This window comes from Marmota marmota, unplaced genomic scaffold (assembly GCF_001458135.2).
Source record: "Marmota marmota marmota unplaced genomic scaffold, marMar, whole genome shotgun sequence".
Classification (NCBI taxonomy): domain Eukaryota; kingdom Metazoa; phylum Chordata; class Mammalia; order Rodentia; family Sciuridae; genus Marmota; species Marmota marmota.
The window spans coordinates 52,256,354-52,271,222 of record NW_026000108.1 but is presented as its reverse complement, the minus strand read 5'-3'; the positions used below and the strand labels follow the sequence as shown (position 1 = coordinate 52,271,222).

Here is a 14,869-nt window from a genome sequence, read left to right as displayed (position 1 = left end):
AAAAGGACTGGGGATGTAGCTAAATGGTAAAGCACCTCTTTGTTCAATCTACAGTACCCATCCCTCCAAAAAAGGAAACCAAGCATATCATTAGCAATAGCTCTCAATAGCAGAGTCTGTTAGTTGACAAAACTGGACAGGGCAAGAGAAAGACCCAGTTTACACACCCACATAGATACATATCTAATTATGTTAAGATCTCTGTCACCCTTGTCTCTCCTCTCTGAGCCCAAAGCTCAAGGAGTTAAGCAGTGGGGAAGGAGGAGGAATGTCTCAGAGCCAGAACTCATATCAACTTCTCTACCCTACACAGCCAGCATCACAATCTATTAGAGGAAAACAAGTTGATTGTATTAATGTCCAGCTTTGTATTCAAAGTTTTAAATTGGACAAGTGAATTTTCAATAACCAAAAAAAGTAGAAAGTTATGACATGTTCCAAATTCCATTAAATACAAGAATGAGCTTTAACATGTCATGGCTGGAAGCCTTATTTAAAATGAAAAATAAACTATTTCCTGCACATGCTCCTGTTGAGATGTTGTGAACAAGAAACCAAGCGATGAAATATGAATTACATGCCATACCACATATACTAAGGAGTCAGACAGCACTAACCTAAAAGCAAAACTTTATGGGCTTTTACTTTATTTAAATGTAAAATTTCACCTAGGTCCTCTGTTTAGAGAAACTGCATTCTTTCATCTTCCTCTTTGCTTTAACAAAGTAATGTTGTCTTCTCTCAGTTTGCAATCTACAATATGAACTTACCTAGCCCTTGGAAGAATATAAACTCAGGTTATCTCCTATTATGTTTCTGGAAATTTCTTCTGAGAGAAGCAATATTTTAAAAAATTTCATCGAAGAAACATTATGCCCCATGAGTTCTATCTTTGAACCAAGTTAGACGCTTGGGAAATATGCATATTTGACAATATAAATATGTCTTCTTTAAAAATCTGTATCAACTTCTTAGTTGTATTCTCAGGTCTCTTTGAATTTGTTATAAAAATTATTATACTAAATTTTTTACATTTATTGGTAAAAATATCACTGACATATTGGAATGATCAGTGTGACCCTCATATAAGAAATGTCTTTTTCAACTTAGTGACAGGAAAAATTTTCCTGTGTTCCTTTCTTCTCAATAATGAGAATTGTATAGCTATCTTTGTTTCTTTTGTAATCCTTGCTGCCTGCAAGCTCAAAGCCAAATTTGTAGCTGTATCAGTGTCTCAAGATGTAGAACATATTTGCATTTATACTTTTTATTGAATTTCATTTTGAAACTACTTTATCAATTTATTGTATACTTTGGAGGAGTCTGTAAAGAGAGACGCAATGCCCAGAAAAATTATCCCTAGCATTATGAAGACAGTTATAGCAGTTGCAGAAATATCTTTTGGAAGAACTTAGAAAACAAATCCCATTTTATTTTATCTATCTATCTATTTATTTTTGTGTGCTGGTGATTGAACCCAGGGCCTTGTTCTTGAGAGGCAAGCACTCTACTAACTGAGCTATATTCCCAGCCCCTACAAATCCCATTTTAACTATGAATACCCCCAAAAAGGTGGGGGAAGTCAATGACAGAGTAGTGACAAGCTGGCTCTCCAGCAGCAGGTTTTTTGTTTTTTTGGTTTTTTTCCTATTAGTACTGAGGTTTGAACCTCAGACATACTATTGATTATCTTTTTGTATCTTTAAATGGATATCCTCTTACCCTCTGTTTACATACTTTTCATCTCTGGTTTTCTGAATTTCTTGAAGTTGTGACTTATACTCACAGGATATTAAAAAAAATACAAACAAAAACCCTCTAATTTTCTGTATTTACATTACTAGGTATACATAAACTTACACATAAAATAAAAGACCTTGGGGACATATAGAGATTTATTTGAATTGAGAATTTGCATTTTGTGAAAGGAGAAAAAGTAATGGGCTAGGATTGAAAGGGATAGAAGATCTTATCCTAGAAGAAGGATACCACAAGTCTACCACATATGCTAGGTAACATTTTACCCCTGAGCTACATCCATGGCCCTTTTTATTTTTAATTTTTTGACAGGATCTCACTAACTTGTCCAGGCTGGCCTCAAATTTGCTATCATCCTGCCTCAGCCTCCTGAGTAGCAGGGATATGGGCCTGTGCCACCACATATGATTGTCCAGCAAGTTTTACATGATCTCTTCCTGCTGAGATAGAGGTTAACTAATGGTATTTATACTCTTTGTTTTCTCAGCTTAAGCAAATGAAGGTGGATGGGTACCATCAGAACTATACACAGTAGGAAAGGATGGATCCAAAAATGACAACAGCTGTGTTTACCCAGGCATCTGGTTCATTTTCTAGTTTAAAAATGTTGGCCAATCTATATTGTACCTTAGTATTATGAAGACATAACCTAGGTATAACTTTAAGGGCTTCCATTAAATTAATCAGATTATTACAGACATCCACGTATTACCAAGCATAAGAGAACTTGGTACAGGCTAGGGGATATTTAAACAATGATAAATATCATCCATGAGTAGCCACATTGGCACTATACTTCTGTAGCTTACGGCCATCAGATGTTCATTGCTATAAATTGCTAAGTGTAGGCAGGACTATGTAATAATTTGTTGGCAGATAAAAATGCTTGTGGTCAGTGGTTATTTTAATTGTCATGAAATGTAACATATCTATTGTGGGTTTCCAAGAGACATATCTACAAATATATTCTCAATTCTTTTTTCATTGTTGACGGAATGGCACAATCACAACTGAGTCATGCTCAGAGAGAAGGACAACTTTTTGAAAACATTTCCTTCATTCCATGGTTTAAGACAAAAGGATTGTGGAATGATTTCATAAAAATGAAATAAAAAATTTAATGAAAGACAAAATTTTACTCTAAGGCCTTTTTTTCCCCCTCTTAGACACCAATTATTTTGAAATGACTCACTTTGCTTTTGTATCTTATAACTCCAAGAATGACTACCTAAATATGTAAAATGTTCCACTCAGTGAATAATTCAGAATCTAATGTTTTATTCCTTCTTCTTTCCCTGACATTTTTCAATTTTCTACTAAAATGTAAGCTACCATGAAATCTGATGATGTACACTGTAATGACTACTTGAGTGGCCTGAACAGAGGCCATTAGAATAGGAAGGACAGACATACTATTGATTATCTTTTTGTATCTTTAAATGGATATCCTCTTACCCTCTGTTTACATACTTTTCATCTCTGGTTTTCTGAATTTCTTGAAGTTGTGACTTATACTCACAGGATATTAAAAAAAATACAAACAAAAACCCTCTCATTTTCTGTATTTACATTACTAGGTATACATAAACTTACACATAAAATAAAAGACCTTGGGGACATACAGAGATTTATTTGAATTGAGAATTTGCATTTTGTGAAAGGAGAAAAAGTAATGGGCTAGGATTGAAAGGGATAGAAGATCTTATCCTAGAAGAAGGATACCACAAGTCTATGTTCAAAGTTATACTGAAGAAGAATCTGTTTTCCTTTGAAAGCAAGAACTTAATCAATATTTTAATAAAATATGAATATAAAATAAAAGATAGTATTATTAATCCATATTAACATTTCATTGGAAGAAATTTAATTTTTAAAGGCTGTGTAAGAACAACTTAATCTCAAAATCTAGAAGTTTTCACTGTTATTATATTTTTATTTTTGACTAAGTTGTATTGTCCAAGTGAATAAAACAAGAATCTGATACTACTTTATTGAATAACTTCAAGTAAATAAATATGCATGCTGTTTACTAGTGTTAAGGGATCTATTGTCCTGAACATAAAGGGTCTATCTCTCCATCCCAAATTCAGTATGTCTAACATAGAAGTTTCTTGGGTTATACTGGTAAAGAGTGATTCCAGTTCTTGGCAGCATGGTTCCACACTTTATCAGGAATTCCAACTCTTGCACCTGTCCAGGTGAGCCATTTGTTAAATGGGTGTAGAGTGGAATTAAACAGTATTTATTTGTTTCTTTATGTTGATTTTTAGACCTCACCAAACACACACATGCTTCCCTCTTTCCTTTCTACACAAATATTTGAGAGCCCATATATTCTAGTAACAGGGTTCTTATCTGTTAACAATTCACTATCTTTTCGAATTGAGAAACAAATAAAAATTCTAGTACAATGAGTAAATATTAGTATACATGAGAACATAAAGCAGAATAACCTAATATGGTTTATGGGGATTAAAGAAGACAATTTAAACATCATACTTAACATAAACACATAGACAGTTGCATACATGTATACACATGTATATGATATATATAAAATTTATATATATGCATACATACATATGTATAATTTCCAAAAATAAGATAGTAGTGAGTTATCTGATATGCCTGTCTGCAGTATGATGAAAGAAAAACACTAACTTAGGGGTTAATATTTGTGAATAACTGACTTCTCTAGAAGAAGGATACCACATAATTTAAAGCTGTTAATGTGTTTCTAACCTCTAATGCGCTTTCAACAGCTGACTTATAGTTAATACCAAAGGAAAACTTTCATTACCTGCATGACAGAGTAGAGAACATGTCAGATTAGTTTAAAAGTTATTGGCATTAGTTCTAGTTTGGCAGTTCATTAACTATGTGGTTTTGACTAAGACATTTGATATAATTAAACCTCAGTTTCTTTCCTGGAAACATGATGATGCTGAGTAAAATTGTTTAAAAAATTTTTATCATCTGACTTTTCTAAATATTTAGGTCTATGCTAAAATTTAAATTATCTTAAGACAATAGTTTTTAAATTCTTGCTCCTAGAAAGTGTTTATAAATTATTCTTGTTCTTACTTCCTACAAATTTTTTTTTTGTTACTCATCACACAAACCATCTCTGCCACACTGGCCAAGACTTGTCAGACTGGTTCTGTTTGGATCATCAGTGACTTCTTTCTTCACCTCAATCTAGCTTACAAAGTCACTGATAGAGCTGGATGCACACATTTGATTGTAGACTGGTCTCTGTGGGAGTCTCCTTGCTGGTCAGCAATGTATAGGTGAGTTCCCTTTTCTTCTTGTCTTAAGGAAGGAAAAATGGTATAAACTATATCAAGGAAGGTATAGATCTCTAATTTATTATCTGTAACGTATATAAAATGTAAAATATTTTTGAGATTTTACATAAGTCAAGAAATAAATGTCAATTCTCTTTTGATTAGCATACCTGATCCTCTCATATCCTATCACAGTGTTTTCTGTTTACTCTCAGAAGGACTCTACAAAATGTAAAGGTATATGATATTTGACAGTTGTCTTTCACTTTGTTCTAAGAAGAGTAGCATGTGCTTTAATTTGAACTTTATTTATCATACTGAGAAAATACTCTTATTTCAGAAGGAATGCATTAGAAAAATATAAATGTAAAGACATGAAAACCAAAATTATGCTAATTTCTTTAAGTAAGTAGTTCAAAATATAAAAATTATAAATTTTTGAAATTTATAAGATGATTACATGACTAAATTATTATAGTCAGATTTTATAAATAAATCCAACAATGTGCTTGACTATAATTAACTTCTCTATTGTTTTCTCTCAGAGTTAGCAACAAGGTGTGAGTATACCAATTTGGGCTAAAAATATCTCATATTCAGATTCAATTTTCTTTTTTCTGACATACAACTTTTGATTTACTTTGAGAAGAAAACCATTTGAAAAATATAAAACCTCCATTTGGAATCTGTAATCTTCATTAAATGGGGAAAACAGGGCCTGACATTGGGAGAGAGAATTTCAACATACTTTGTATGAGATGTTTAATTCTCTTTCATACCTGTCAATGAAGCAACTAAGAGCTATAGATATTACAAAAGTACTCAGATTTCTCAAGGCTCCCTGCTTTTTGCAATTATTTCTCCATATTCTATAATACTTTTGTATCCTACCTTCTTTCCCTCATTATCTTTAAAATTTTTATCATATAAAACAGGAAAGCCTCTACCAAGCTCAAAATACTAAACAGATCTAGGCCTCATCTAAGTCAGCTTTGAGTGAGTCTGGATTTGATTCTAAATGTTTAGAGAAGCCATAATAAAGGGGTATGGGAGTGAATTTTTCTAAGAGTAGTCTCTAATTTGAAATAAAGCATATGCTTACTTTTTAAAGTCCCTCTTCACAGTAGATAGAAGTTATCCCTCAAGGAAAAAAGACCAAAAACAGCTAACAAAACAAAAGCCAAAAATGTCTTCCTGATCTGATGTTTTTGTAAGAAAAATAAAGCATGTCTGTTTGAGTGTGCCTACAAGAGATGAAGCATTTAGGGAATGAGCTAGAGTGAAAAGGGATCAAGTTTATTATACACATTTGTTGGACTAAATGTGCCAACAGGAATTCTCTGAAGAAAGAGATATAATTGAAATGCAATTAGACATTTTCTATTTAAGGACTTTGGTTCATATCTGGAAAGCATATCAGAAAAAGGCAGGGAATTGTATTAAATAGCACAATCTTTTCTCTTAAGTAAAATTTTGATAGCCTCTTCCCCTATTTCACCTAAATGAGAATCATATTTTTAAGAATTTAAGGGTAAGAAAAAAAAAACATTAGAGCAGGTAAACATTCATCTTATGTTGCTACTTTCCCCAAACACTTATTTTATGCTATTGTTTGGGCATGAAGCAATCAACATATGAACTTTATAAACATATATGCATATGTGTATGTGCACACACACACACACACACACACACAGAGTCACACACACACACACACCAGAAGGCTAAAGAAAACTTTACTGGGAATAATCTTATAGTGAAGAGGTTTATGAGAAAAAGAACATATTTACTGAATATATTTCTAAAATATATTTACTTGTAATGGATGTGTATGCTAAGTATGTTCACCTATAACCCCAAAACAAGATGAAGATAAGCAGATCAAATGTACAGGGATAACATCTATGTATATTTAAGTAGATGAAGGTGAAATGAGGACTATTCAAATGAAACAAAATATACTTTCATTTTTCTTAAGAATTAGCAAAGGCTGGCTTAAGTACCCCCACGTTCAACACAATGAGTGCTTATTAAAAATAGTGATGCCCAGCTCCCATTCCAAAAATTCTAATTACTCTCTAGTTGTGGCATGGGAATCATATTTTAATAATTTGCACTAGGTAATTCCTAGTTGACCTAAAGTTTGAGAAGAACAGGTATGGTGTAGATATAAAAAGGAAGAAACTTGTAAGGTTGAAAGAAATTTAAAAAGAAATGAAATAGCTCAGTGGTTAAATGAGGCTTCCCTTTGTTTTATTTCAATTGCCATAATTATATCTTAATGGGAGAAGCTCTCTCCCTAGTCAGCTTTCCCTCTGAGGGAGAAGAGCATTCGTTTATGCAACATAGTGATGATTAAGGAGATGAGGGTTATTGCAGAAGGCACAGAAACTGAAGGGAGGACACGGATATTATTTGAGTAGTTGAGTCAAAAAGGGAGGCTGATCTTATTTGTATTTTAAAATCTGTATGTTTACAGGAAAAACTTCAGTGTAAAACGAATATGTCAGTATTATCCCCTGAACTAATCAGGGTGGTGCTGAAGGGACTCTCTGTTAACAGACGGACCCAGAGTTGCTTCCTGATTTAGTTTCAAATATTGAGCCCAAACTTATTTCTCTTTCAACTAAGATCAGTGCTGATTCAGATAACAACTTTTAGTGAGTTCTCATTGTGGACTAAGTTCTGCGTGGACTTCCATTGTGGATTTCGTGAAGTACTATTTCAGGCATGGTTATTGTTATTACTCTTTATTAAAAGATGAAGTGACTGTGGCTCCAATTGTACAGGCTGAGTAAGTGTTGGATTCAGAACGTGACCCGGTCTTTGTGGTTTTAAAGTCTAGGCTCTTATCCCTGTAGCACATTGTCTACCATGTGCAGGAAACCAAAAGTAGGGCCTCTTGAAAATGTATACTAGAAGAGAGAAATGGACCATGTAAACACACATATGCATGGAGAAAATGTGACTGCATAAGCAAAGCAGTAGATATAAAGACTAATATGTGATTGTTCACATATATGCTGGGGGGCAGGAGGGTGGGATATAATTTTGCTTCCTTTTATAGGTTTTTAAGAATGCTTTGACTGCCTTAGTTAATTTTCTTAAAACTGTCTTTGTTTTATTTATTAAATAAGATGGGACCTAATTCTTCCATTCTATCTAAAAGATGACTGAGAGTAAGCACTTTGATTAGTGTTTTCTAAAAAAGGATTTAAACATTGGCTATATTGTGAAAACTGAGTTCATCTTAGTGTAGCATTTCTTAGAATGAATTCATTGGTCAGTAGTGACTGTGACTAACAGACCTTTGTTATTCTTTCATTGTTATTTTCCTAAAAAAATGTATTCTTGCTTCAATGTACAGAGGAGATAAATAGACATACTCAAGAAAAATAGCACAGTATATGCCTAAAAATCAGCTCTGAGATTTTTTTTTCCTCAGTAATTTTTGAAATTTTATTTGTTGGAGAGATGGAGGAGGTGAGTGATAAATAGGCAGTTATAAATAATAGTTCTAGACATTAGTATGATTGGTTTAAAATATAAAACAAGGTACTAGTATAATGAATAACAAAAAGGGATGATCAACATACAATATTAAAGAACTCACCCTTAGAAGGTAAAGTTGAGCTCAGACTCAAACCTGAATGTCGAATGTTAAAAATAGAGTGTATTAGGTCAAGAAAAAAAAAAAAAAGCAGAAGATTCTGGTCAGAGTAACGAAAGTGCTAAGGCAAGAATAAGCTGGATATATCCTAAGTACAGAACAAGACTAGTGAAGCAGGAGCTCAGTAAGCACTCTTGATGACAACAGGTTCAAGAAGGAGGTGGGTTGAGCAGTTGTGGGGCAGGTTGTCTGAGACAGTTTGTGGAAAACTGAGTCCCTGACTTCATGACTCTATCAGGGTTAGAGTCTGGAGGAATTGTGTTAAGAAGTTATTGAAGCACACTCCCTTGGACCTACTCTTATTGAAGATACTAGATGAGAACTGTAAAGAAAGTTCTCACAGATTCGGGCATGATTTAATAGGTTTGAGATCTGTGGATGAGAGGATGAGAGGGATTTAAGAGGTGAAGAAGGAGGAACAGGCTGCAGAGAGAGCCAATACCTCATGCCAAAACCTGCAAACCCAACCTTCTTACAGGTACATATGTGGATGGATGAGTGAGTGATTTCTGAGATTTTTTTTTAGAGTGGTAATTCTAAAATTAAAGCTAGTCTTAGAAGAATTCAAAGTACCATACAGGCATCATTAAATTCTATCTTGCAACCTTTCATCTGAAGCTGTCAGATGATATCTCTTTTTTGAAGCTTCAAACACTAACACAGAAGGATTTAGCACTTTAAGTTGAAATGTGAGTCAGTGCAGGACCATGTAATAATAATAATTGCTATCTTTTGTTTCAAACATACTATGGGTCAACTACTGTCCTAGATCATCATGTGTGTTTAATCTTTATAACAACCTAGGGGTATATTATTATACCTATTCAACAGATTAGGAAACTGAGGCTCAGCCAAATACCATTTTTGCTCGGGGATAATAAATGGCAGAACTAAGAATTAACCCAGGCCTATCTGACACATATATTCTTAATCACAATGCTGTACCAATCTCACAATCTCTCCTTTGTTTACATAGGTGGTTCTTATACTACTCTGGGTTAACTGTCTTATAGTGTTAAAAGATATCAAATTTATACTTTTTTTTTTGGTACTCAGGATTGAACCAAGGTGTGCTTTACCACTGAACTACATACCCAGTCCCTTTTACTTTTTATTTTGAGACAAGGTCTCACTAATTTCCTTAGGCCTTGCTGAGTTGCTGAGGCTGACCTCAAACTTGTGATCCTCCTTCTTGAGCACCACCACACCCAGCTCAAACTTATGTTTTCAAAGAACAATATTATTTTTCAAAAAATAATCTTTGAAATTGACCTCTGAGGCTATTGGACAGGAAGAATTGCTATCTGTATTCTACAAGGAATAAAACACTCCAAGATCAGACAACTGACGTGTGACCACAGGAATGTGTTAGTCAATACTAGAGATAGAATCTGTCCTTTTGGTGCACCTGTATACTGAGTTTTATATAGTCATGTAGAAGAATTAATCAGTAAAGATGACTATATGATACAAAAGGTTTACTACCTGATCCAAAAAGTATTGTTATTATTATTACTTATACCATTTGTATTTGTATAAAATATAGTCCTTTTAATTGACAAAAATTAATTAATCATATAGAGTGTGTTGCTTTGAAATAGTTATACATTGTAGAATGGCTAAATTGAGTTAATTAAAATACGTATGCCTCACCTCACATAGATTTTTATGATGAGAACACTTAAAATTCACCCTCACAGCATTTTAAAAAATACCATATATTCTAATTAATTTCATCACTATGTTGCACAATAGATCTCTTGAATTTATTCCTTGGAGCTAACTGAAATTTTGCCTTTCAAAAATAGATTTGGCACCTTAAAAGCTTGTCAAGTCACATATGAAAAAGTTCAGAGTACGTATAGTAGGAATAAAAATATTCCCTGATATATATACAATTCTAACATATATTTTCTCATTTGGTAGTTGTCAAAAACCCCACCAGGCCAATAATTTTACTATTACCATGACAATAACATTACTATTTCCATACAAAGGAGGGAAGCAATTGTTTAGGAAGACTGAGTCTTTCCCAGGAGAGTGGTTGCTGGAGCTAAGGTTTGAGCACACATCTTCCAACTTCACCTCTTTGCTTTCTAGCTCTCTTTTCTGTCTCTATCATGTTATTACCCCTGGAATCATAGATGCTCCCTTGTTTAAGCCAAGCCAGTTGTCTTTGCCCTTCAATTCACTTAATCTTAACATTTCAATGTCTCTAGTCAAGAAAATATAAAAAATAATAATGAATATATGTAAGATACTTCAAACCAGTCTTTCAAATTATATAGTACATTCAAGCCATTATCAAGCACTTGAGCATGTTACTGGGCTCGACAACAAAGCAAGGTTTGGGCTTCATAGAGTTCTAGATCCTTGACTTGAGTTGTCTACACCATGGCTGACAAGAGGCAGCTCCTGACTTAACACTCCATGTGTCCAAAGATTAGTGCTTTTCTATAGTTTCCTTTCCAGTCAAATTTGTCTTTGTACAGAGGACTAAAGAAGATTCCTGATGTCTGGAGCAGAGTTGCTGTAGTGGAGCAGGACTGAGGCTGGGAGCCTGTTTTGCTCTGCCTTCTTATCTGCTCATATACATAAGATGCTTCTTGAGGATTAATTTTGTTGTTTTTCCCAGTCCACTTTAAAGGCAAATTAATTTCTAATTAGGAAGAAGGAAATAATGAAAACAGCTAATACTTAAGTATTTGCTCTGTGCCTGGTGAGGTGCCAGTAATTATGCATTTAAATCTTGGAAGAATCTTCTGAATTGGGTTCTATTAAAATCTCCTGATGTAGGGGGGAAAATGTAGACTTGGGAAGGGTGAGTAACTTTCATAGAATCACCTAGCTAATGAGAGGCAGAGTCAGGACTAAGGCTAAGATGTTTGTCACTGAAGCCTAGGTCTTTATATACTAAGTAAGAAAATGCAATTCATTTGCTTAAAGTCATAAAACTTGTTGCAGTGAAATTCTCAAATGGAACCTTGGCCTCCTCGTATATTACTATAAGATTTATTATTTGTATTTCTAAGTCACACTGTTATCAGAAGAAATTAAGTACAAATATTTTATTATCTTCTTATACAGAAAATTTGCAAGAGAATTAGTAATCATGTATCTTGATATCCTCCTTTTCCAAAGATAATTACATGAAAATGGTAATTTACTCTGATTGCAACTAATCTGTTTTGCATATTGTAATAGTGTCAGATTTAGTCTTGAGTGACAGGAAACTAAGAACAATAGTAGATTACACAAGATGGAATTTCATTCTGTTTAATGTAAAGCAAGCCTGGAGGTAATCAGGTATGAGCTAGCAGGCAAGTTCACAAAGAAATTAGGAATGTAGGCTCCCAGTGTCATGTTGTCCTACCAAAATTGCATGTGTCTTCCAAATTGTGACCTAATAAGGATGTCTGAGCTCAACTAACATATATGTGTTCTAGTTATAAAATATACTAGAAGATTCTAGCCATTAGAATAGAAACTCCATTGATCAGAACCTGTTAATATGGTGACCCCTATGAACAAGGAATACTGTTCTGTTTTCCACATAGCTATATCCTTAACCAAATATCAAAGATTTAATTATTAAAAAGAATAAATATTTGAGATAAGCACATAAGTCAGGTGAAGTATTTGGTTCTTTTGAATAAAATAATACTTATAATTTTTATGGCATTATTTCCATAATATTTTTACCTTATTCTAACATGAATCCTAGCATATTTTACTATATATGTTATTGTTAAAATGCCAATATATTATAGTATGATTAATTTGGGGTGAGTATATAATGATCAACTTCACAAATTGGAGGGCAGAGAATGCTGGAACCTGTGTGATGTTGAACTTTATCTAAGATTTCTCATCTGTTACAACTAAGGAAAGACACAGGTCACTGGACTTTCAGTTCAGAGCTATTCAACTCTCATAGGACATCTCTAGACAAAAGTCTTGAGGAAGATTTGGTAGGAAGACAGCTAATATTACAAAAGGGCTCTGAAAGCTGAAGCTCTCTATGAGCAGCCAAGAGTGTCCCTAGCTCACTCAACCATTTTCTTCTGATATTCCTCCATGACACATCTGCACACTGCCTGTTAATTCTTAGGCTTCTTCCCCATCTTCAGTTCTCTGCAGCCAGCTGCAGGGTCATCCTTTGTTTAGTTTGCTGTGGGAAACTCTTTCTTTTAAAGTTGCTTATTTAGATCATGCCAGCTTATAATTGGAAAGAGTTTGAGGAAAGAAAAGCAAATATGCTAGTGGAATTAAAACTTTATATTTTTGTACCCCATCTATCTATAATTATAAATTTCTGGAGGTCAGGCAAAGTGTCAACCTAAATACTAGTTTGGAGTAAACTATGCCACACAATATCTGGCTGGGAACTTTAATAAAGACCCTGATGATAACAGCAAAGATCAAAGGCATTCCTTAGTGCTGAGTTACCACCACTCTTCGTATAATACACCTATCTAAGAAAATCTATCATATGCAGTCTTCACAACCTTCTTTTAAAGTGGTTGGAGGAAGGATAACATTGCTTGAGTTTTTTGGTTGGTTAAATAGAGGAATGGCTAAATTATGAATTTTACACAACTTACACTTAGTATGCAATATGATTTTCTCTTACAATATTTAATAAGAATTTAACTGCTATACTAAACAATTCTATATTTATGTATTTTTGTGTGTGTGTGTTACTAGGGAGAGGGGGTTGAACTCAGGGAAACTCTACTACTGAGCTACATATCCAGTTCTTTTTATTTTATTTTGAGACAGGATCTTGCTAAGTAGCTCAGTTGGCCTCACACTTGCAAGCCTCCTGCCTTAGCCTCCCCAGTCACTGGGATTTCTGTGCTGGGCTAAAAATACTTTATTTTCAAACATACAGCTTTATGCCCACCATTTTAATAATCTTTAGATATTTTATAATGTGTTAATATCTTCTAGAATCATTTCCATAATAATTATGGAAATGTTAGATATTTTTAAAAATTATCATAGTACTTGGTATCTGAGTGATTTCACAGACAACTTTCTTCACCTTGACATCAAATTGCTTTTACTGAATACTAATTAATGCCATTTATTGGAATTGAGGGACATTATAAAGCTAATTTTTATGTCTATATTAAGAATAGTAGAGACTATAGTTCACCACATCACAATGTTTTTTTTAATGAAGACCCAAGAATTGTATTGTGGCTGAACAATTGCTCTGTTTTGTCTTATGGGGTCCATAAAGAATGTCCTCCAGCAGGATTTGCTTGCTTTTAGTTTATTTAGTTTTTGAACTGGCTACTAGAAAGCTACAAATTTTGTGGCCTGATTTAAGAAATAACTACATGCAAATTATGTTACCTACATAGTCTTAGTACTATTTCTATTTTATGTTTCACATATATTCTTATATTCCCAATTTAATTAAGGAACACCCCCACTAAACACATATGTACATATACCCATATGTATGTATAGATATAGATGTGTGGTATGCATATCTTTATAAGCCACCTTAAATCAGTCTGGTACAAGGAGAGGTATAAAAAAGAGCATCTATGATAAAACAACAAATTTTCCTCCAATTGTATTAGTGTCATAAAATAAAAATGGAAGTAATTGTTTGGAAATTAATCTACTACCTTATTATAACTTCCTTAAAAGAATTATTCATAGTTATCATTACAGGGACTGCACATATTATAATTTAATACAAGGACTTGATGGAGACTATTAGATACTTAATAGATATGTTCTATTTAATAGTGGCAGAACAGAAATATATTACTTCAATTTTATAAGGAGTAATTTTATTGTATTTCTTCTTTTAAGAAACAGAAATAAAAACATATGATCCATAAACACATTCACAAAATCTTATTTTTTATTTTATCTTTTTGTTTGTTTTTTTTTTGCTATTCCCTAGTGCCAAGAGAACCCAAGATTCGTACACATGCTAGGCAAAGCTGTACCACTGAGTTACATCCTTGGCCCCTCTACCTTGAATATTTTTATAGCTTTGTTATAGAAACATAAGAAAGAGTAAAGATCTCTTCAAGACATGCTAGTAGGAGTTCTCCCTAATATAAAATGCAGCTGAAGTATTTCTACAGAGAAGCTAAGCCTGCACAATTGTATGAACTAAGCCAGT

At 33.5% G+C, this 14,869-nt stretch overlaps 1 protein-coding gene across 1 annotated transcript in view; it reads left to right on the top strand.

The window, feature by feature from the left end:
- Positions 1–4,926: 4,926 nt before the first annotated feature.
- Positions 4,927–14,869, top strand: part of LOC107138989 (transmembrane protease serine 11E-like) — a 41,564-nt gene continuing 31,621 nt past the window's right edge. The window contains exon 1 of the mRNA XM_048784590.1: positions 4,927–5,048. Coding sequence (XP_048640547.1) covers positions 5,041–5,048 — 8 coding nt within the window. The 5' untranslated portion in view covers positions 4,927–5,040. The remainder of the gene's footprint in view (positions 5,049–14,869) is intronic.